The sequence below is a fragment of the Marmota flaviventris genome, chromosome 20 (genome assembly GCF_047511675.1).
Source record: "Marmota flaviventris isolate mMarFla1 chromosome 20, mMarFla1.hap1, whole genome shotgun sequence".
NCBI lineage: Eukaryota > Metazoa > Chordata > Mammalia > Rodentia > Sciuridae > Marmota > Marmota flaviventris.
In genome coordinates, this window is record NC_092517.1 from 4,063,033 (window position 1) to 4,088,066 (window position 25,034).

Sequence of the window (25,034 nt, forward strand, 5' to 3'; positions counted from 1 at the left end):
TCCAGGCCACATTAATCAACGTAAGCCTCTTCTCCAAATAGACCTAGGACAAGCCCAGCAGCAGGAGGTTCTGGTTTATAAAACCTGACTGAGTCAATCACCGCCCACACCCCTTGATCCTGTGGGCCTCTTCCCCTGAACTTCCAGGTGCAGGAACCTAGGAGGAGGAGGAGGAGGAGGAGGCGGCAGCGGCGGCGGTGGTGGCGGGGGTGGTGGCGGCGGCAGGGAAAGTACCCTTGCTCACTCTGCAACCATGGCTCCAGCCAGCCCAGACCCAGGGCCTGAGAAGCCAGAGCTGTGTACCAGGGGCTGGACAGGCAGCCCAGGGCAGACACAGAGGGGCCTGATCCCGCAGGACCCCAGGGGTGAGGGCCTGGCACTCCACACCCACCCACTTGAAACCAGTGATCATTTTACAAGAACTCCCATGTAGAACCTCTCCCCAACCTCATCCATCTTAAAAAATTAACACAAAAATGTAAACGCTCAGATTATTTTTGTAAGTCATCTCTGCTTTATCAATAAACCAAAATCATAATGCCCACAGGATCCATATAATTAAGAATGAAAAATGAATTCTGTTTGTAAATTCCTAAAAAGTCTCAAATACGTCAGATCTATTTTTTCAAGGCCTGGATTCATGACGACGTGAATGTCTCCGGGTTAAACTCCCTGGCAACAGGACACCTGGAGTACTACGTTACCCCCCAAGGGTGTCTCAGCTGTTAGACACCAACACCACCAAGAAGCTGGCGTGACTGACGGGAGCTCTAGATCCTAACCAAACGTGGCCGACCAAGCTGGAAAAAGGACAGCAGGTCAAAACTAGGAGTCTAAATCAACCTTGGTTAATAATCACGTTTCAATACAAGCCCATTTTCCAAGGGAATCTGGGAGGGGGCATCTGGGAACTCTCTGTGCCCTCTCTGTAATTTTTCTGTAACTCTAAAGCTATTCTGAAAAAAAGTTTATCTGAAAAAGCCCAAGTAAAATAAAATTACAAATGAAAAAAATGAAACAAAGAAAAAACAACCATAAAAACCCCAATAAAACTTCAACATTCAGACATATAATTCTCTTGTTAGTTTTCTCAATGCACTTAGTTACAGGGAACATTCGCGTGTTTACCTAGGGTTATTTTAGTCTTAAGTCTGCAGGAACATTTGTAATCCTCTGATTTATTGGCACATTCCTTTTAAGAGAGGTCTAATGAAGAGCAACAGTCCCCAGCGGCACCGCTGAACCGCTGGTGATAAGGTAAGGAACCCCTGAGTAAATCCTTTCCACACGGAACCGAGCCGAGCAGAGGCAAGCGACTGGCGTGTGCTAATCTTGTCTTGTGGAGATAAAACCCACTTCCATCCAGGATGAATTTGTGGGTTTAATTAAAAGTAAACAGTAAAACTAAAGAGCAACTTGACATGCCAGAATAGGCACCTTACCAGGAATGATTTCAATTCAAGGGAGGTTTAACTTGCTTGAAATTGTGCACAATTGTTTCTTGAAATTTCTACATGCTGATAATTAGCTGCTAATGTAACACTTAATGCTTCACTATTTGTCAGAGGAGTAACTTGCTACTCAAAAGCAAAGCCACTCAGGTGGCTGAGGAGCACCCTGCATGCCTGAGCACAAGATCCTGCCAACTGCCTTGGGTACTGCAGGGAGGGTAGGTACCACCACTCCTCCCAGTGCTGACTCAGGTGACAGGAACTGCAGCAGTGTCCTCATGAGGTGACACTGTTCTCTGAGGAATAGTGCAACTTATTATTGTAAAAGTGGGTCTTGGGGCTGTAGGACTGCTTTAGGGGGTACCCTTGCACCCACTGTAAACCAGGCAGCTGGACAGGAGAAGGCACTGACCCACACGGGCCATTCACTGTCTCCCTCCCCTGGGACTGTAAACCAGGGGCGCTAGCTCATCTCTAATGAAAGTAAGACCACCTTGCGACTGTGAGTGGCTGCCCCTCTGCCATGCGTAGGGAGAAAGAATGGCAGAGACTGCAGAAGAGGGAGCATGAGACCCGTGCGGAGCAGGCCGCACTCCAGCAAGACATCAGCTCCTGAGGCCCTGCTCTGCTCCAGCACCTGGGCACCAAGGGAAGCGTCAGCCTTCCAATAAGGCCCGCTGGCACCAAGTCCAGAGGAGATTACTATGTGACCAGCTGACTTAAGAATTCTGCACCCTCCGCAGCACACAGACTGGAAAGACAGCGATTCTATATGAAGCCCCGAGGGCGCCTCTTCTGCTGTACAGGGATACTCTGAGGATGACACACGCCACAATATAGCCGTGTGACACACAGGGTTTCCACATCTTCCCACTTGCCAGGGCTATTCCCAGACCAGAACGCCGCCTCTCCTGCTACTTGTTCCTGTGGGCAACAGTACCCGGCCAGCAGGGTGTCTGCATGGTCTGCTGTGATTCGGACACCTGCCGGGTGCTCCAGTGTCTGCACTCCCCTGCAGCTGTGTCAGGACAGCCTGATATCCTGCTGAAGCCTGCAGTCCCCCACGATGGGTCTCCCATGCTCAGAGCATCCCCTACACCGACCTCGGCGCCTGCCACAGCAAGGCTCACAGGTGTGGAGAACACACACCACTCTGCTTGCACACCCAGCACCGTGTTGGACCTCTGCAGACACATCAGGAACCAGCAGGAGCCCAGAGAAAGAGGTATAAGCATCTGTGTGGTTCTGAGGGGCATCCGACCCCCAGAGCTCAGGCAGAGGAAGCAACCCAGGCGGCAGAGAGCAGTGCCAAGAGTTTCCCTTAAAACTGAGGAAATGTTTCCCTCTACAGACTTCACTCCAGTGTCTGAAGGGTCATGAAGTGAGACTTCATTTAGGGGGAAAGATGTCAAAAAGCCATGGAGAGGGGCTGAGGCTGGGGCTCAGCGGTGGCACACTTGCCTGGCATGTGTGAGGCACTGGGTTTGATTCTCAGCACTGCATATCAATAAATATAATAAAAGTCTATCTAACTAAAAAAAAAAAAAAAAGTGATGGAGAATTAAGTGCCTCAAGAGTATTAGGGTGAAGTACAAAGCGCACAGGAAAGAGACTCGCATTTCATACACTTTTCCCCTTCCCCACAACGGCTGACCTCTAAAAGGTGCCTCACTGGATGGGGTGGGGGTCGAGTTGACAGGCAGAGCACCTGCCTGGATGCACACACCATGGGGTCAGTCCCCAGCACCACATAAACAATAACATGAAACTCGATTAGAGAGAAACAGTGATGTAACACTTTAGTGACAAGCTCAGATTTATACTGAAGAAAGCCAGCATTTTAGATTTCAGTGTTATGGAAAGAAAACCAAACTTTCCTATGTCGAAAGACAAAAATAAAAATATACCATGAATTATGACTATATTTTAATTCCTAAGCTACCTTAATGACAAATTTTCTTTAATGGGCATATGTTCCTTTTACAATAAATTTTAAAAAACATATGTAATGGCTGCACATTATAAGGGGAACTTACTTGAATACTATCATAATTAAAAAAACAGGTCATGAAATGATACATGTGATATTCCTTTCAGTTGTTTAAGAATGCACTGGCAGATAACTGGAGGAAATGTCACAATACTAATACCGGTTGCATTAGATGAAATGACAAGTCACTTACTAAGGTCACATGGCTAAAGGGGAGTAGAGCTGAACGTATCCCATTTAACTTTCTCATCCCGGCTGACTTAGAGGGTATAAACTGCTAAACCCTCACGAGGTCAGAAGGATCACTGCTCCTCCCAGCCGCAGCCCCCACTCCCAGAGAGAAGCAGAGGAAGGCCAGGCACAGCGGCCACACAGGTAATCCTGCTGCTTAAGAGGCTCAGGCGAGAGGACTGCATGTCTGAGGTCAGCCTGGGCAGCTCAGCGAGACCCTGATGGAAAGTGAAAGAGAAGGCCTGCCTAGGCGACGTGGCTCAGGGGCCGAGCGGGGCCTGCCTAGCATGGCATCCCCAAACAAAAGAGGGAAGAAGAAATTTGATATTGAATGTGGTTGAAAATTTCAATAAAAATAAATGAGAGCTGGTTCACATTTTTGAAAGTGCTACACATTAAAAAAAAAAAAAAAAAAAAAAAGCTCTTTGAATTGGCTCTAAAAGGTACTATTCAATTCAACTAAAATTTACTGTGCTCCCAAGGAACTATGAGGGGCAAAGACGGGTGCTCTCTTGCTTGGCCCTTAAAGCTCCAGAAGGAGAAAGAAACATGCACTTGATTCTGCAACCAGGGGCCGGCAGGAGCTGTGCCCGGTGGTCTCTCCACCCGGGGGAAGACAAATGCGTGATGGATTCCTTTTTGCAGGACAAGACCTCTGCAGGGAGGGCTGCTTTCTTTGGCTTCTCTTCCATACCCCCTGAATGAACCCAACTGGCTGTGCAGGAGGTCTGTCTGGAAAATGTCCAGAACCAACCATGACAGCATGGCAGGCCTGCTCACAAGCCCTGACCTCAAGCAGGTCACCGCCTCAGCTGCCACCCAGGGAACACTGTAGGGAGCCACTCACAGGACGCTTCAGGAGGGCACTTAGCGATGGGTGGTAGGAAGCGCTCTTTTCCAGCAAAACAACTGGCAGAATCTGTAATTCAGAAGCATCAGGAGAGTTCATTCCCAGGCTCACACAGGATAGCCACCCAGACTGAAGCAGAACCCAGAGGACTGTCCTCCCACTCCACCACGCCCGCCCACCCCACGACAGAAGGCCCGCAACACCCGCATTCCAAAGAGTGTTTGCCAAAATAAAGGTCTGAAGGTAAAAACAGAATGTTCTTTGTGCCAGTGTTCTTTGTGGCAGTCAGGATTTCATACTTGTCTGGTATTCAAATAAAATTTTATACAGTTTTCATGATTATAATCAAAACCATCAAATATTTAGACTAAGGAAAATTCACAACTATTTTACACACAGAAAACTAGGACGCCAGGTTTCAGGGGTGTACTACCTGAAGCAGCAGCAAACCAGGAGGCAGGAGGTGGGGGAGCAGAGACACACGCCCGCACCTCAGAGCCCAGCAGGCTCACAGCAAAGCGCAACCACCCGAGCTTCAGACTCAAGGATGAAATTAGAAAACTTAATAAAAATTAGATAAACAGAAATATTTTACTTCAAAGGAAGAAAAAACAGCTGGATCATCATTGAATTTGACATGCAAAGTAAAAACAACACAGTCTATTTAGAGACACGCTCTGTCCAAAGTGGTGAAGTGGAAGAAACACTTTTACAAAGTGGTGTGAAGAGCTCCTGCTGGTCTCCCCCTCTCTGCCTCTCCCCAATACATTATCCATTTTCAAAAAAAAAAAAATCACCGTTGATAGACTAAATACTAGAACCTAAGAATTTCACTTCATTCCCTGCAACTTAAAATCAAGAGAAAAAAGAAATTTAAGAGAAATAATTCTGACAATCCCCACACTGACCCAAGGTGCTATCTTCTGCACTTTAATGAAATGTGACTGTCACTGTAGTTAAGAAGGAATGTCACAAATAGAGAAACGCACACTCTCTGAAATGGGATCCTGGTACAAACTTGGTACCAATTAGTTTGTAAAATACCTTCCCTTAAAAAGAACTGCCCACCCCCCACCAGATAGACTATTTCAATTTCATTTTAATATGAAAATGAGAGAAGCAACAGGAAATGGCAGCAGCAGGTGTCTGATGGGTTCCAAGAGCAGGAGGGTCCACAACAGGCCATCATGACCTCAGTGGTTGAAGATCTAACCTTCCCTCTGGTGAAACCTAGACTTCCCGCCCACCTGCTCAGGAGTGAGGAGTCCCTACGCAGCATTTTTCACACAACAGACACAGTGCCAAGGTTTTCCATCTTTCATTCTGTGATATGATCATTTACCAACAGTCAAAGCGGACATTAAAAACCAAACCAGGCTCAGCAACAGCAAGGCGCTAAGCAACTCAGTGAGACCTGTCTCTAAATAAAATACAAAACAGGGCTGGGGATGTGGCTCAGTGGTCGAGTGCCTCTGGGTTCAATCCCTGGTACCAAAAAATCAAAACCATACTAAAGTATTCATTGACCAATCACAGTAATAATAAAAACTCACCACTATTTTTTGTATGTCATGACTAAAGTCGTGCCATCGATTTCTATGGCACACAGGAACCGTTCCAATCAAGAGCTCAGCTAACAGCCTCTTGGTGTGAAAAAGATACTTGGCCATGTCTGAGAATGCCCCTTCACTAAGTGAATTTCACTGCATTTTAAATTTAATTTTATTTACTACGCTCCCTCAATTGAAGAAATGGTAAACACTTTTTGAAAAAGCTGCCTCCCAAGTGCTGGCACCGTCTTCGGGCTCAGACTCTTGGATGTATAGGCCATCAGGAGTCCTGCTCTTAGGCTCTGAGTGTTTTTTGTACTTTGAAATATGGACTCTGGAAACCATCGGGAGTCGGGTAGTCAGTTGATGACGCGTTTCCCACTGGGATCAGATCTGATTGGTGTGCATCCCCGCTGTCTACACACGCCAGTGAGTGGGCACAGCACACATGTGCTCACACCCACTGTTTACACCAGGGACGGAGGTCGGACGCTGTCAGGAGTCCTCCTGTTGGGCAGCCGGGAGCGCAGCACGAAGCCATGGCTCCAAGGCTCGTTTTAATCCCCACCTTCCAGGTCAGGCCAGGGCCAGCTTCTTCTGATAAAACTGACTCCTGGGCATCGGCACTCCCTCCCGTCCCAGCACACGCACCAAGGTCCCCGCTGATCAGCCACTTTTGAAGTGCTCGGCAGCTACCTGCGTCTCTCCCTCATTCCAACTTACTCTAAATGAGAGCATCTAAAAGTCCAGTGGACAGAACTCACTTGGCTTTCTGAATCCACACACAGTAGTCTGAGATGTAGAGGTCGTTCAGAATGTAAGCAGGGTCATTTTCCTGAAATATTTTGTGAATATCCAGTAGACACTTGAGAACTGCACTTTTACCTGAAGGCAATCAAAGAAAGAAAAAAAAGAAGAAAATCAAATTATCCTAAAGAAAAAACACCTGATATTTTTAACTGAGAAATTCAGACACCAAGGAATAATATATCTAAAGCAGCTTAGAGTTTTAATCATTTCTTAAGAACATTTTTTTCTAAACAATATTTTTAATATTCCTTTAGTATATGAAAAAATACCAGTCACATTAGGTCCAAACCCTTTCTTTCCTTAAGGATTATGAACACTCTCTATTGTTACAGTTGAATACTCATAGCTATCATAAAATATCATAAAAATTCTACGGAAATAACTGTCAATTAAACAAAAGGAGAGTTTTCCAAACTAAATGGCTATTTAAGAGCATCATATTTATTTATTTATTTATTTTTGGTATCAGGGATTGAACTAGGGGTGCTCAACCACTAAGGCACATCCTAGCCCCTTTAAAAACTTTTTTTAGATGCTTAGGGCCTCTCTAAACTGCTGAGGCTGGCTTTTTTCTTTTTTAAAAAAAAATATATGACAGTAGAATGCATTACAATTCTTATTACATATATAGAGCACAATTTTTCATATTTCTGGTTGTATACAAAGTATATTCACACCGATTCATGTCTTCATATCTGTACTTTGGATAATAATGACCATGACATTCTACTCATTAATAACCCCCTGTCCCCTCCCTTCCGCTCCCACCCCCTGCCCTATCTAGAGTCCATCTATTCCTCCCATGCTCCCCCCTCCCTACCCCACTATAAGTCAGCCTCCTTATATCAGAGAAGACATTGGGCATTTGGTTTTTTGGGATTGGCTCTGAGGCTGGCTTTGAACTGTGATCCTCCTGCCTCAACCTCTTGAGCCGCTGGGATTATAAGCGTTTGCTCTGGCCAGAGCATCATACTTTTTTTTTTTTTTAAAGATGGACAGACTATATTTATTTACTTATTTTTATGTGGTGCTGAGGATCGAACCCAGGGTCTCACAAGTGTGAGGCAAGTGCTCTACCGCTGAGCTATAACCCCAGCCCCGCATCATACTTTTAACTAGATAGTATTTTTCAACCCAAGCTTTCAAAATAACAGAGAATTAAATTCAGCTTACAAACTTCTTTACTCTTATGGCAACATTTTTCATCAAGGAATTACCTAGAACTATTAAAAGTTTTCACCTTAAAAAATTGAAGAAAACTTAGATTGAAACTAAAACATCATAGCACTAGTTCAGAAATGAGCTGACGAACATCACTTGAAAAGGAGCCACCAATTATTAAAGTCTTGTTCACCCTAATTACCTCCTCCTGGATGTTAAATGAGCCTAATTTTAATCCAACCAACGGGTACAAAGGGAGCCTCTTACAACCCCACAGTTCCCTAGGTGTTCCAAACTCCATGGCGTCCCCTGAAACTTATTAACCACGGGGCAAATTACTACCCCTGGGGTAAGAGCCACTTCCTCTGTCTTCAGAACAGCGTCCCCAGCTCACAGCATCCCCAAGTCCCCCAGCTCTGAAGCGTGAACATGCCTGTGCGGATTTCAGGGAGCCCCTCGCCTTGTGTCCGCTGCATTTCCATCTGACTTTTAGATTTCACAAGAACCATGAGGGAGATGATGACCCGGCACTTTAGTACAATCCACACTAGCAAGCCAGCTTGAAGAGCCGCCACTCTGCTGCAGAAGCGCAGACCAGGGCCCGAGGGAAGCCTGCAGCGGCCCAGGCCTGCCATCAAGCGCCATGAGAGGGATGGGGTCACAGGCCACCCAGCCACACCCTCCCAGGCGCTTCTCCACTGGCCCTGGAGATCCTTCTTGGATATGCCCTTCTCCCTGCCTCCTGAGCCCCTGTCCCATTCAGACACACAGCGGCTCAGAGAGGATCCCAGCACAGCAGGCGCGGGCACACTGCTTTCCCTCTGGCCAGCTTCCTCCCTCTCTCCTTTTGGGAGGAGAGGTGCAGAGCAAAGCTTAGCTTCATGATAACCTCCTCCCTTGACCGTGTCCCTTGACTGCAACAGGAGGAGAAGCGACGCAGCTGGCAGAGCGTGGGGAGAGGCCTCAGCTCCGGCGTGGACACTGAGGACAGACCCTGCCTCAGAGTTTCATGGAGAGCAGTGTGGTGCTAACGTCACTCATTCATAGGACCCTCGGCCCAGCGAACTACAGACCTGCATTCAGCAGATTCACTCCTGCTAAGAGCCTCACAAGTTCAACTCTCCCCCCTAAAAGTGAAGTACTAACAGTGAAAAGAAACGCTAAGATAAAGGGAAATATCAAATAACAAAAAACAAGAAATAAACTAGATGCGGTAGCGCATGCCTGTAATCCCAGCAACTCGGGAGGCTGAGGCAGGAGGATCCTAAGTTAAGGCTAGACTCAGCAACTTAGCAAGGCCCTGTCTCAAAATAAAAACAGGCTGGGGATGGGGCCTAGTGGTAGAGCACCTCGGGGTTCAATCCCCAGCACAGCAAAAAAAAAGAAAGAAAATATTTTTTAAAGTAAAAACATTGCATTGTATGTGCATGTTCTGATCCCTATTTCTTCAAAAATGAAAAACAGACATTAGAAATCCTAAATGTGCACGTGCCCAGACAATAGGGATCAACAGCACCTGCCTCAAAGGTCACTGAGCAAGCTCGAGAGCCGGGCACCACCCCTCCCCCTCCCTCCTGCAAGGGGAGGGCAGCCGGCCATCCTTCAACGTTCCCCCTTATTTGCGCAATCATCCTCAAGAAAGAGTTTGGCAAAACTCAGGACGTGCTCCACTACGAAGCCGACCCTGAAACACTGACTGAGTAATCGTTACAAACTTTGATCCGCATTTAAAATCACTTCGTTTATGTATCTATGTATGTATTTCCGAGAGGGTTTGGTCCAGAACTCCTGGGCTCATGCACCCTTCCTGCCTCTGCCTCCTGAGCAGCTGGTGAACCGTGCTCTCAGCATCTTGGTGACAGACACAGTAAGAGATAACCAGGGGACTGGCAGCTGACAACCTGGAGCAAGACTCTGAACCACCCGCCCTGCACCTGCCTTGCTCTGTGGTCTGACCATCTCCACAGGGGCCTGCCGCGTCACAGCCAGGGTGCCCCAAGGTTGTGGGGGTGGGGAGAGGAGGGTGGGGTTCTGTCCTCTGCACTGACTGCCCCAGCAGGTCCCCAGGCCTTCTCCACTCATCCAGCAGCTATTGGCCAAGGAAGAGCTGGCCCTCTTCTGGGCTGTCCCCTGACCAGTGCCAGAAGCCTTGGAGGACCCCCCAGTCCCTGGATCCCAACGGGCTTTATCTAGTGACGAGCTTGTCACACGTCCTGGGAGCATAAGAAACTGCTAAGGCCCAAATCTAAGACAGTTATTTCTGCTCAAAGGCACTGCAGGAAAGTGACATTTTCAGGTAGGTCACTGCCTGGTCCAAGGCAGCAAAAAAGGAGGCACCTATGGAGACAGCATGGCAGGTCTTCTCACTGCAGGTCCCCAGCCCCAGCCAGCAGGCCTCCAGCCCCCAGGAGTGGCACAGGAGTGGCACAGGAGTGACTCCCTGAGGAGGGCACTTACACTAGCACCCTGGTGTTGTAAGTGACAAGAGGCACAGACGGCTGACTTCAGGAAAGGATCGTAACAATAACACGTGGAAACGTAATGACCACACATTAGGAGACACTGCGTCCCTAAAAGCCGGGGGCGGTTCACAGGGGTGCACACAGCCTCTGGCTCTGCTGTCACAGGACGGTGAGGTCAACGCAGCGCGCTTCCCTGCCTGGGCAGACGCGGCACCGCAGGCAGGGTCACACGCCTCAACATGAATACGAGTCGCAGCTGCAGTCAATGGCCATCCTTTGGCTACCCAAAGTCCTCTCAGCAGACCAGGCTTGGCAGTCACCGCCCGACAGACCGGCTCCTGGTTGGAGGCACTTAAGAAATGGCTCCCATCCCCACAAGATGATCAGGGCACTGGATGTTTCAGCTGGCCGAAAGCCAGCTCAGGAGGAGGCGTGCCCGCCACCAGCTCCACATCTCTCTGCAACTGCTGGCACCCACGGCAGCCGGCGCCGGGCCCTGGGACCGCGTTCCGCCCTGGCAGCTTGGAACTGCTCAAGAGGAGAGGCCGAGGAGGCCGAGGGAAGGGAGGTGGTTATTCTAAAGACCTGAAGGAAAACACAGCGTGGTCCTTACTTATAAAATCACCTCAGAATGAAGGCCGATCTCACCATCATCTTCACATACATAACTTAGACACCTTGCTGGACTCCTGGGTTCTGATGAGAACTTATGACCAAAACAGTCTCTAAGGACTATTTAACATTAATTTTCATATACCATTCGACTGTAAAAGGGATAAGCTAGAAACATTGTGTCAAATTAATTAAAATTAAGAGAATCAAAGCAGGTAGCCCACTGTAGCATCAGGCTGCATTAGGTCAGAGAATAAAATCAAGTCCCCAATGAGTAACACAGATATACATGTTAAAGTCAGCATTAAAAAAAAAAAGCTTCTCAGGGCTGGGGGTGTGGCCCAGTACCCAAAAAAGGAAAGGGGGAAAAAAAAGCTTCTCCATCTGTGTAATTTTAAAATTCTCAAATTTCTCAGATGCTGTTCAAGTTTTTACATTTCTGAGTTGTAAGAAGAAACACATACTTCAAGCAATGAGTTACTATTTTAAGGACTAGTTTAGTCTTATAGCAACTGAAAAAGTACTCCTGTGTTATTAAGATCATATTTATTATTCCTATATTCACAGACAAAATTAACATGAAGCAAACAGCCTGTGTAGATGCTCCCTTTGCTTAGAATCAACAACCTCAACCAATCCCAAGCTACCACCCAGGTCTCAATTGGCCACTACTTCTGGGAACAGAGTTCTAATTCTTCCCAGGCTGGCGTGGGGTCCCTGTGACAGCAGGCAGTGGCAACCCAGTGTCCTGCAGAGAGCACTTCACGTCCGTTACGTCATCAGGCCTGGGAGGACAATGAGTATGAAGACTTTGAAGGAGCTGGCCCAGATCACAGCCAGGACTGGAAACCAGGGACGCGTGACCTGCAGCCGCTGTGCAATACACACAGGGTCAGCGTCCACCACCTTCTGAGCTGAAGGGACATGACAGTCCATCCTTCCTCCTTGGTTCAGAACATTGTCCTGTAATTGTGTGATCTTGTTCAATAAAGTGTGGGTTAATCTACCCCAGAGGACATGCCTCACTCCGAATGTACTTGGCCAAACTGCTCGGATAACAGGCACTGGTTATGTCACTTGTGCTCTGAGGACTTGCTATCGGTTACTGCATTGTGACACAGGCAGAGCAGAAGTTCCATGACTCCTTCCCTTATGATATTTACCCCCGAAAGAACGTGGCTGTCCGACTTTCTCACATCTCTGCATCATGAAAGTTCAAATAAGAAATGTAATCCTCAGGAGGCTGAAACAGGAGGATGACGAGTTCAAAGCAGCCTCTGCAAAAGTGAGGCCCTAAGCAACTCAGCGAGACCCTGTCTCTAAATAAAATTTAAAAATGGGCTGGGATGTGGCTCAGCGGTCAAGTGTCTGGGTTCAATCCCTGGTACCCACCCCACCCCCACCAAAAAAGGAAATGGAACCCAAGGCTGCTTTTTGCCTTTTCTGCAGTAGCAGTCCCTGTAGGATCCGCTGGTCTGGAAGGACAGCCCTGACACCAACTCCAGCCTCCTCCCGGGCCACCTGTCAAAGCAGTGCTTGTGCCAGGCGTAGTGGCCCACGCCTGTGATCTCAGCTTCTCAGGGGCTGAAGCAGGAGGACTGCGGGTTCAAAGCTAACCTCAGCAACTTAGCGAGGCTAAGTGAGACCCTGTCTCCAGATAAAACATAAAATAGAATGGGGATGGGGCTCAGCAGTTAAGTGCCCCTTGGTTCAATCCTCAGCACCAAAAAAAGAAAAAGAAAAGAAAATTACCTAATGGCAGCATGTCTAATTTCAGCTTCCTTAGACTGTTGGCAGGGAGGCATCCAAGGTCAAGGCAGAACACGCAAAAAAATCCCCATTTACACAGTACGTAAAAAGGTAGGAAGGCTCAGAAGTTGACAATCTAAGCCTGTCTTTAAAATCCAGCTGTGCAGCCGGAGCCTGCAGGCGCCTGTCTGGACTTAGCTGAGTCTGTTCCCACGGGGCAAAAGGAGAGGCAGTTCTTCAGAACTCACTGGGACTTAGAATGAGACAGTGAGCATGCGGGTGTTCACACATGTGGCAAGGGGAACGAGGACAGAGGTCTCCTGGGACCCAGGATCCTGGCACTCCCGTCCTGCCTCCAGCCTGCTACCTGTTAGGCATCTGTCCACCGTGTCTTCCTCCTCCAGGCCACACTGCCTGTCCTCGGCTACCTCAGGTCCCGACAGGAGTGTCTGCTCCCTTCAACGTGCCATCAGCCTCACCTCCATGCTAAGTGCCGCTGCCAGATGGACTGGGCTCCATGGGTCCGTCAACAGGTGACACACGCTGGTGGACCTCCCCTAAGGCCCCATCTCCTTGGCGAGCGCCTGGGGGCACAGGGCCATCTTTCCCACCTCTCTTCTCTAGCCAGGCCCCCAGACAGATGGGCAGAGGTGCTGCGCCCTAGACACAGAACCGGTTACCCCTCTCTACCTAGTGCCTCCTGTGGCAGTACCACTCCCCCACTTTCCCAAACACTGGAAAGGTGCCAGGTGCTGCTGGCACCTCACTCAGCTCAGCAGCCTGTGCCGTGGGCTTCCTCTTGGCACCCCCTGCACACACAGCTCCTCCTGGAGCAGAGCCAGGCGTGGTCCTAGAGCTCCACGGCCCACCCTCTCCACCCTCCCAGGCTTTCCCACGGCTTTCCTGCATGAGCTACCTGAGACGCGGGAAGGTACCCCGTGGTCCCCTGACCTCATCCCGGGTCCTGCACAGGGCGGAGACGTGGGCGCACGCTGGGCCCGGAGGAGCAGAGCCCTAGTGCAGCCCTTGCTGCGGCTGGAAACCGGCAGGTCCACGAGGGTGTGAGAGCAGAGGCTGCAGAGCAGACACAGAGCAGGGTGGTCCCACCGACACAGGCTCAGTTGGGCTAGGGCTCTTATCGGCCGTTTACAGCCTCTTCCTTTATCAGACGCCCACACCCCCACCCCCAAGGGGTAAAAGAAAAATCAAACTGAACTGGCACCACAGGCCCAGCTGGGCCGCGCCCCCAGTTCAGCTGGGCTCCTCACTCCTGTGCTCAGGCGGCCAGTAGGCTCCTGAGCATGCACCTCCTAATTGTGAGCAGCAGGGCCAGCCATGGCTCAGGATGGGGTGGACAGCGGAAACTGCTGCACTGACCTACGCATCCACTTGAGACGGGGCTGGAAGGGGAGGACTTTAGCTCTGAAGGCCAGGTAGTACTTGTTGGAACCCTGCTGTTAAACCACAAAGCAGCCACAGACAGTACACACGTGAACGAGCATGACTGTGTCCCAATAAAACTTTATTCATGGGCGCTAATGTACAAACCACACATAACTTCACGGGTTACAAAACACTCTTTTCCTTTTAACCACTGAATTCTTAGTCCAAGGGCCAGAGGTGGATTTGGACTAGTGGGGGCAAGTACAGTGCTTTCTTAAGGGACTGTCTGCTTTGTGTCTTACAATAGTGTTTTGTATCTTATCTTTCGTCCTTTCATTCCTGTTCCACAACAGACTCCATGAGCCGAGACCAAGACATGCACACCCTTATGAACTCTTCACTGATTCTATTATAATGCCTCGCAGAGAACAGACCCATTCATGTCTGCTGAATAAATACATGTCTGTTACTTGCCACATTTTCAGTATTAATTTCTTAAAGAAACTCCAAATTGTATATTAATTCGTACATGTTCTCCACATAACACATAAAATATTACTCAGGTCCCAATATTAATATACAACAGAACTTTGATCCACTAATGTTGAATAAAAGATTTCTTTCTTTATTCCCCCAAATTTGTCTTAAACATATAGAATTTCATGCCTTTATCTTTTCACTTAAACAAAGTAGGCAGAAAATTATTTCCTAAAAAGAAAGATCTCAAAACTGACTTTAACCTAGGAGCAATGAAGCATGCCTGTCATCCCAGCAACTCAGAAGGCTGAGGCAGGAGGATCACAAATTAAAGGCAGCCTCTGCAATTTAGCGAGACCCTGTTTCAAAATAAAAAAAATTAAAAGGGCTGGGGATATAGCTCAGTAGTAAAGTACCCCTGGGTTGAATCACCATTACAAAAGATCAAATTAAAACAAACAAACAAACAAAAAAACACCTGACTTAAAAAACTAACCTCCTAAAATTCCTGCACTGCTCAGCTCACAAACTGCAGAAATAAAACCTACCCTAAATAGTACAGAAGTAGAATGCAAACTTTATTAAAGCATAAGGAATCAGCTTATTTTGTGCCATCACCACCCCTGTAGGTATTACTATTTAACTCAAATTTTCAAAGAATACTAACATTAAAAATATTCTAAGAAATTTTTTTTGTAGTTGAATAACCATAAGCTGTTAATCATTTGTGGCAATTAAAAGGTAATTTATTATATATATAAACCATGCAGAAAATGCTGCAGCCTATAGTGCATTCATGCAACAAAAAGAGACTTATATGTATATAAATATAGCCCCAAACCTGCCAGGAGAGCAACCTGGGCGTCTGTGGCTGACGACGTCCCCAGCTGGCAGGCCTCCTGGGGGTCTGTGGGTGACTAGGACCTGGCTCTCCCCTCTCGCTCACAGGCAACACCCTCCTGTGCCTGGACAAGGGCAAACTCACCCGCACTGAGGGTATGTGGCTTCTAAGGGGGGAAAATGTGCCACTGAAGACATTCAGAACACAGGCCGGCAACCTAAGGAAGGGACAAGACTGAAAGGAACCTGCTCTGCCGAGGACAGAACCCCGAGACCCGGTGGCCGGTGGCAGTCCCCGTCCCATCACCTGCAGCAGCTGTCCTTCCCGGGGCTGTCTGCGTGGGACGGTCGGCTACACTGGGAGAAGCCCTGCTTCACTGTTGGACTTAATCTCACCCATTTTGAATTTACTGAAATGCCACGACTGTTCCACCTTAGAAAAGTAACTGCTCTAGGGGATTCATTAGGAAATAAAAAGCTCAAACCAACTTAGAACAGGAGGAAGGAACAGGAACAAGGACCGTCACCTGCCGGGGAGCTGGGAGTTCAGTGATAACATTAAAGCAGCAGACATAATTCTAAACAACCAGGGACTACCAACAAGTGTAGAGGATGCAGGGCAAAAAGCTCAGATCGGAAGGCATACGGCTTTCCATCATCTGGTTCCAAAAGAGAAATTTTGTTGAAAAAAACCGCACTGCTCTGGGCTTCCTCACGCTCTTTATGACAATGACCACACTGCCCTGCATCTTCCGTGACCCAGCATCATGCTTCCCCAACCCCAATTCCAATCCCTTACCCTGCAAAGCACTCCCTGCCCCCCAGGGAAACCCACCTCCCCCTCTGTGAGCCACTTAGTCATCCTTTCTTTACAACACCCCCCTGGTCTGCGAGGTATTTGGCTAGTGACTGCCATCTCAAGTGTCCCTGCTAGTGCTCAGGTTCCGTGTGTCCAATACCATCCACCTGGTCAATTCCTTGCTACTGCTCTAACTTCCTGGGCGCCCTGCACAGAATGGCTGCTGAGTACGTGATCATCCCACACACCGTGGGGTGAGCCAATTAACAGATGAGCTCGTCAGCCAGGCAACACGCACTCTAGAGGAAGTCAGATAAAGCACAGGGTCCCCTCTGTAGGTGGCTACGTGTCTCAAATGCTTTAAGCCCATCAGGTTCCCTGGCTTACCCTTTCACTCCCCATATTTCTCCTCTGAGTTTCTTACTACAAGTAAAAAAAGAAATTATTCTTTAAACCTGCAGCATGATTCTGTGCCCCCCCCCCCCATTAGAACTACTGCTGGTCCAGGATCCAGTTCAGTACGGCAAGCCAGCGGGGGCCTGCTGGGTGAACCGAGGACAGTGCCACAGGTGCGTCTAAAGAGGAAAAGTTGAAAGGCGTAACAATTCCTCAGAATGTCCCAAGCCAGGAATGCATGAAAATTAAATAATATCAATATTGGACAATCTTAGACTTCTGCCTGGCTAGTCTAGTTGTATGTTATCCCCTCTACAGTTCCATTTTCTTGAGTGTTTGCTAAGCTGACTGGAATAAATAGAGTGTAAACATTAAACAGAAATCCCCGTCAAGGCCTCAGCAGCATCTGGAGCTCCTGCATGGAACTTACCAGACCTCAATTTCCTGCACATCCGTTTTTCGTAAAGAAGATCAACAGCTAGCCCTGTGCTTGGTACCCTGACCCTTCCTTTCTTTCACACTGGTCAAGTTCTAGCTATGGAAGGGTTAGGAAGCAGTCACTGCTGAGAAGCTGGCTATTACTGAGCTCGGGGATCGGCTGACCGGAGGGCTACTGGTTGTCTGAAGTCAAGCCAGACGCCTAGGGTGGCTTCCCTACCTGGGGCTGCTAGTGGCCAGACTCCAAGTGTCTGCGGAAGTCAGGTTCCCACCAGCCTGGACAACAGAGAGGACAGACAGAAAACTACAGCTTCCTAACAAGCCGGTACAGTGAGCAGTGCCAGCCTGGGGCAGGCTTCTTTCTGTGTGCCACCACTGGGTCCAGCTCCTCGCTGCCTCCTCATCACGTTTCCCGTGTACCGTGACCCTGAGGGGCAGGGAGAAAAGAGTGTCCGGGAAGCCACGTCAGTAGCCCAGGGCCACTGTCTGTGCTCTAGATGGCGCAGCCTGGGTTTGACCCAGCTCCAACCCAAGTCTGGGCCGCATCTCCATGGAAATTGTTATAAATGAAACTACATCGAGTCTGAGGTTGGCCTCCGCAGTTCCTGGTACAGCAGCAAAGAGCAGCCAGGGTGGCTCCGGGAGGGGCTGCTCTGGGAGCCAGGGGTCCTTCTGGGACAGGAGCAGCAATGGGGCCACCTCCTCCCTGCGGCTTCCCAGCAGCCGGACCCAGGCGGTGGAAGCCAGGGGGGCTTTTTAAGTAAGTTCAAAGTGAGCATTGTAAGTACTGAAGTTAGACTCCTCTTGCAACTAGAAGGGATGAGAAGACTTGTTTGCTATCTAAAGTGACAGAAAGAAGTTACTGGGTATATATTATAGGAGACCCGGCGTCACAACTCTTCCACCCACGGGGGCAGGACGACAAACGGCCTCCAAGGGGAACGGGAGGAAGACCGAGCCTGAAGAGCTTCCCCCCTCATCACCCTCGGCCTCCTCACAGAAGCAGGTGAGGACCCCTTCGTAAACCCGGGGCAGCCAAACGTCCAGGAAGGGTCTTCGCAGAGTGAAGTCGGCGTGATCTGCCGTGAGCCAGAGGAAGCCGATTCTGGGCCGTGAGGCACACACTCAGTGACCTGCACACGTGACCTGTGGCCAAGCGTGAAGCTGACGCTCATCCCTCTGAGGTCGAGCAGGACTTCTGAAGTGCACCAGAGAGCTCTTCCCATCCCTTCTCCTGTTATTCCCAGGTGACTAACGCAGCTCAAGGTGCCTCCCGAGGGATTCCACCTCTCCCTTCCCAGACGCATGGAGCGAGGAGGAGGTCCTGAAGGCTGCTAGGAGACAGGGACAGAAGGAGAAAGGGGGGAGCTGAAGATGAAGGGGGAGTCGCGGGCTGAAAGCTGACAGCTGGAGGGACCGCAGTGCCGTGGGCAAGGTCCAGTGCTAGCACTAAGCGGTACTTAGGGGCAAAGCCGGATTTCCTGCCCTAAAGAATCAGGATCAACATTGGGAAACTTCAAGGGATAAGCACCACCTTCTGGAAGAGGGAGGGAGGGTGGGCAGGTGCACAGACCTAACAGGCCAGAGGTCTAAGAAAGGGTATTCACAATGGCCGTGTGAGTCAGATGGAGCCAAGGCTGGGCTCCGGGCAGACTGCGGCTGCAGCCCCTCCGTTACAGTGAAGGTTCTGCAAATGCCAAAGCCTTCTGGGGGTTTGGGAAGCTCACTCGAGATGTACATCTCTTGGGGGGCGACTTATCCACGTTCTCGTCCCCACTGTGGAAGCACCACGCTGGCCTGTGTGAAAGAGGCAGAATGCTGGGGCTGCGCTGCGAACCACCCGCAGGCACCAACGCATTCCAGGGTGACACTAAATGCCACAGCAGAGCCACCTTCACTTACTTATGGGTGTCCGTGCAAACGAGTCTAGAGTGACAACACCGGTGTCCCTGTGCTGCCTCAAGATCACAACCATCACCAGGACCCTAGCATCCTCGAGTCTCACGGTGTGAACTCGAGACAGTCCAGTCCTGTCCAGTCCTGTGTCTGGCACTAACCAACCACAGCCCAAATGAGCCACAGCACCCCGCGCCTGTCTACAGGGGGCTCTGACGCAGTCCCAGGAGCGAAGCCCACGGGTGTTATTTCAAGTTTCCTGCTGCTATCACAATACTGCCAATAAAACTACTTCTTATCAGAGTGACAATGACGAGAAGTTAAGTCTCAATTTCAATTCTGACCTACTAAAACTGTTTGAATAATTGATTAGAGTGTAAGTAAGGCAATCAAGTTTATTTTTCAGTTATGCAATCAAAGAACTGATTACTTCTCAAATAAAAAAAACAGAGAACTGGATTATTTCCCAGAATAAAAAGAAACAAGTAACAGTTTCTATGTAGGAGAGCAAGCAAGTGAGCCTCAGTGTGGGTGCAGCCACACACAGCTCTCGCTGGCTCTGCTCCGGAAGCCGTGACGTAACAGGATAATCACATACTGCTTAAATCTAGGAGTTCTTGTGGTTTAAATCTATGAATCATGCCCAGATAATCTAGCATGACTTACAAAACAATTAATTGTGATGTGCGGCTCAAGCCCTACAATCATTCTTTATAGTAGATTGATTTTCAAGGTGATTTTAGAAATACAAGAACTATCTTGGACAAAAGGCAAGAAGAAATAATATATTAAAAAAAAAAAAGAGGCAGATTTTCCTCCCACTGGTGAAGAAGATTGATTTCTCAATGATATTAGCTCTTTTATCCTATAATCAACAATCTTTCGAAATAGTCTAATCTAACTAGATGACTCAAAAGGCTTCTTTCATTTAACTATGATTCATTTTTACAATTATTATCTACTTTAAGAGGATCTTCTTCAGACACGCCTTTCTCCCCCAGGGCAAGACAACTCCAGGTCACACAGAGGACAGAGAACCTCACAGGAGAATCACAACCACTGGCGACAAGAGTCTGCCCTCTGAGCCAAGCCAGCACCTGGATCCCCAAGCAGGGACTCCCTTCTTGCCCTCTATCCTCAAGTCTGAGAACGAGGCTCCCAGAAACACTTGTGTCTAAGAGCAGAAGGACAAGACTCTGCAGGGGGACATCTGAGAAGGACTATGACGCCCTACAGTGACTTCTGCATGGACATACTGCTGATCACACACACACAGATGCCACCCTCCGAAGTCATTATCTTGGCAACTATACCTTAACGTGCTTTGGGATTTGTTTCGGAGCCTGGAAGCTTGCATATCCTTCCAGCTAGTGGTATCTGTCTTCTCAGGCTGAATTTAGCAGCAAAGTCATCCCAGTAGATGTACTTTTCTCTGGAAATCCCTCCCGACCTCCCAAGTCTAGGTGACAAGTGCTCCCAAATGGTCCCTGCACTTGCCCAACGAGCTCTTCTCACTGCCTCGAGCCACTCGCGAATCATCTCTGACACAGCGCTAGCCCTCACTGCGCAGGCAGTTACTGTCAGGCCCACAGTCCACCACAGGCCTCCGAGGAATACTGAACCCATTACCCACCGCAGGGCGAGCTGGTTTGCAACACTGCATGCTCTGTCCTACCCTCTACTCTTGGAGAAGAACACCAGGCCTCCAGGGGAGTGTGTGTCTATGCAGAGGGACAACTACTTCATACCCCTGGGGAAGGCGACACTCTATTTTAACTATTATCACTTACATACAGGCAAAAGCAAAAAACATGATTCTTCACACCCTAAAAACTCACGACTCTCCCACTCCCAAATTTGCAAGCCCGATATCTTACCTAGCTGCAAGATCTTTATTACATCTCTGTAGGCCTTTGTCACCAGCTTGAAATGGCGATAAAGTGGGTAGCACAAAACTCTCCTTCCAAAAGACACCAGGATTTCATGAATATCGTTCCAAGTCTGTGAAATGCCATTTTAATCAGCAGTCATTTCCATAAAGTGTTACCAACAAAAGCATGCAATGAAACAGGAAACCATTCTCAATCAAACACTGTGAACTGGGTCATCATGAAGTAAAGTACAAGAGAAAGGAGAGCCAGGAAATGAGATTCTTTTTGTACAGTTCACAATATTTTACTGCAGTCTTCGTAATCTCTCATGCTATATCAACATATCACAAATGCTCCTTAAAAATCACTTATGTAGCAGGAAAGTTTTTAAAGAGTCTCCAGAATTACAAATAAAAATCTAAAACACGTGGCACTAACAAAATGCAGGTGCACATGAAGGATATTTTTAACTGGTATGCGCTACGTCCTCTGTCTTGTTCTAAGATGGCAAAGATCCAGGATGAGGAGCACTTGAGTGAAGCTTGGCCACAGTCTCTGCCCTCCTGGGTGTCTTTATTTCTCCTTGGGGCCTGAGTGGCACCTGTGATTTACCTCAGTAATCTGCTTTCACTGATAAAAAAGACTGGGCTGGTGATTTCTGAAAAAATGTTTTATCTTAAAAGGTAACAAACTGATACCATTAGCAACTCGAAACTCACTGAAAACTCTAGAAACAGGCGCTACAGTGTTGAGGTCCCAAGTTCAATCCCCAGAACCCCTGTAAACAAACAAAAATTGAAGGAAATTTTCTACAAAATTGTTTTTAAATTGGTTTGGGTAAATATAAAAAAGGAAATCACATGTAAAACTTGAAAAACAAAATTAAGACTAAGGGAGTGAGATAATCTCTACGTATCTTAACTCTCACAGCCACGAAAGCTCTGATCAAATATGCTGAATATTTAACAAAGAATATTTTTATCTAAAAGGAATTCTGAACTTTAAATAACTCTAGCAATAAGCTAAACACTTACGCGTTTAACATAGCTTGTTAATACACGGGAATCAAAATTATCTCAATTCAGAATTATCTCAGAACAATAAAAACTTCTAAATAAACTCACAAATGTGTGGATTTTCGTGCAGATTTTAATTCCCTCATGAGGAAATGACTAGTCACCGACTTTCAAGATACCCGTTGGCAGAACTATTACAAAGCCCAGCCCCCCTACTGCGTGCTGACGGTGGCCACGGAGGAGCGCAGAGAGAGCTGCTCTCTACCAGGACCTCGCCTGAGAGCCACCCGGAGGCCTCAATGCAGGCTCAGGCTCAGACCTGGGAGCCGGGGGCACGGAGATGATCTTTCTAACTATCTCCCTTGGAGGCTGCAGGTCCACAGCCAAACAAAGCTTCCGTGCTCATCAGGGTCTCTGATGAAATGCCTTACAGTCCTGTCTCCTCAGGGAACAAAGTGACACCACACACAGCCTTGACTTGGCATCCCAAAGCATGAGGGTCTCACCTGATGTCACTGTGATGACCAATGGTCTAAACTGATCCTTTTTTTTTTTTTTTTAAACTTCTACTTTTAATTACTGAATTCACGTAAAACAGTTTGTTTAAAAATTAGTAACTGTAAAGATATCACCCTTTGATATTTCTGGTGAGACCTGCACATCTATTTTCTAGAACACAGACATGAGAACAATCATTACTGCGCCAGGAGTCATCTGAGCCACCCTGACTGAGGGACGTGGGGTGCGTTGTCTAAGCTGTACCATCTCGGTCCCCACGTGTGCCACAGCGACACTCAGCTCACAGACTCGCTCAGAGGAGGAGCTAAAGTCACAGGCATGAAGGCCTGCGTAGGCCCTGGGGTCCACCTCCCGAGTGCTGAGCTCCAGGTCCGGCCACTCTGCACACCAGCTTCCAGTCCACCCACGTTCTCCCCCAGACCACGACCCTCTTCTTCCTCCAAGCTACATTTCCCTTCCCCAATTTCCAAAATACCTACTTGGCTCCATGACCACGAAAGACGAAAAACAAAGCTTCCGTGCTGAGACAGAGTAGCTTGAATTACCCAGAGTGAAGTAAAGACAACCGAAAAATAACGCTCTGAACAACAAAAGTCTGAAACCTGCAGCCAGAACCATACCTCAAACCAGCACAGAGTGGCACTCAGTTTCCTGAGATTCCAAGAGGACTCCACCTTTGTTTTGGAGAAAAGAGTAACATCTGTTTTAGAAGCAAAGTCATTTGAAAATAAAACAAATCTCTCTACTCAAACTTGTACCTGAGTAGAACCAACAAATACAAGAACTGAGAAGTGTTGTGTGAATGTTCAAAATGACTGCTTTACTAATGCACAGACTATTAGACGTTTCCGCTTAGTTTGCTTGAAATCTTATAAAATAAAAATTTCTTACTAATAAGAATACCAAAACACAAAAGCAAATAAGCAGGGGCTTTGAAACTAAAAGCTAAAGGTAAAAAACGCTTGTTCCGTTTCTGTCCCTCTCAGCTAAGCCCCTTAACACTAAAGTGCCACCTGTGTCAACTTCACAGTGATCAAGAAATGCCCTTCCAGAGAATACCTGTGAGGTTAAGGGTGTTCTAGAAAAGTTCTCCAAGGTGTTAGGTGTCACAATTTCAAACAGGTAAACAGGAGAATAAAAAAGGTAAATTTTATCAAATATAACCGAACGCTCTCACTCACCAAGATTTAATAATCTGAAGTACTTTCTCGTCAAAGAGAACATTTTATCCAACCATAGTGTCTTTATAAATGATGAGTGAAAACAAATTATTTTCAGATGCTTGGGCACCGAGTGACCCTCAGGATAGGTCGGACCCTCGCCAACAGAGCTCAGGCGCCCATGCGTGTCCCCAGCATAGCAGGTGCAGGGGCGTGCGCCCACATACACTTACATTCCTCTCGCCCTCGGTGACGCGGGTCTCGTAGCAATACGCCAGAAGAATGTCAATTAAGCCGTAGCACACCTGCCGGCGAGCTCTCTTGTCCAGCAGGAAAGATTTATTGACAAACTTCCGTAGCTGATATTTCTCTTCTTCAGAAAAAGACACTAGAAGATAAAACATTTAAAAATCATAGTCTCATTCAGTTTTATAAAATCCTCAATGTGGAAGATTTACCAAAATTAGAACTTTGAATACAGAAACTGGAATAAGAGTTCTTTCTACTTAAGTCTACACAGCTAAACAACAGTAGACGGCACGGTTTTATACGGCTTCTGTTCCGGACCTAGTAGCACTGAAGGAGAAAACGCTAAGGGTCCGCTCTTCACTCATTTTCAGGCCCCCACTGTTCTGTGCTTCAGGCATTTAAACTCATAGTTACGAACTTTAATATTAAGACAATACATCTGGACCACAGAAGACATAACAGTCATAAAAATCACTATGACAATATTCATCATCCATTTTGAAAATTCAATACAAAGAAACAGAAACATTCCCATATGTAAATCAGTTTTATTTTTTACCACATAAACACAGTGTAGCATAAACGCACAGATGTGACTCCATCACACACCTCAGACTCAGGAAGAGGGTGCTTCTCTTCAACAGTTTCCTTCCCACCTTCAGCTTCATGAAAAGCTTTACATTAAAAATCTAATACACATCCCTGCACGGTTCCCTCCACACCAGGTGACAACATACAGACACACAAACATGCAGGTACCACTCCACAACACGGCTGGTAACCTGCTAAGTCACCTGGAACAGCTCATTTTTGCAGTGGAGTAGAAGATTCCGTGATGGACTACGTTTTATCCAACCACGCCCCCTACTGATGGCCAGTCACCTCCTCCTGCCTTCCTGCTACTCAATAATGATGCAAAAAATGTCCTTGACACATGTCCTTGCGTATTGGAGGCTTTATTTCCATAAGGTTCCCAAGAGTACATTTATTGAATCCAAAAGTTTATCTGGCTTAAAGCAAACACTTTGAAGGCTACAGTAATTCTCCCTTCCTTTGTATCCAGTCATGGATACAAGGTCCCTTTCTTATACAGACCTCCCATCTCACCTGGCAGGAAACATAAC

General features: G+C 47.7%; 1 protein-coding gene across 2 annotated transcripts in view; it reads right to left on the minus strand.

The window, feature by feature from the left end:
* The window catches only part of Shq1 (SHQ1, H/ACA ribonucleoprotein assembly factor), a 68,634-nt gene that overhangs the window by 17,793 nt on the left and 25,807 nt on the right, over positions 1-25,034 (minus strand). For both annotated transcript variants that reach the window (XM_027931958.2, XM_027931957.2), the window contains exons 7-10: positions 23,895-24,049; positions 23,122-23,175; positions 20,973-21,096; positions 6,837-6,957 (exon numbers count right to left, since the gene is read on the minus strand). In XM_027931958.2, coding sequence (XP_027787759.2) covers positions 6,837-6,957; positions 20,973-21,096; positions 23,122-23,175; positions 23,895-24,049 — 454 coding nt within the window. The remainder of the gene's footprint in view (positions 1-6,836; positions 6,958-20,972; positions 21,097-23,121; positions 23,176-23,894; positions 24,050-25,034) is intronic.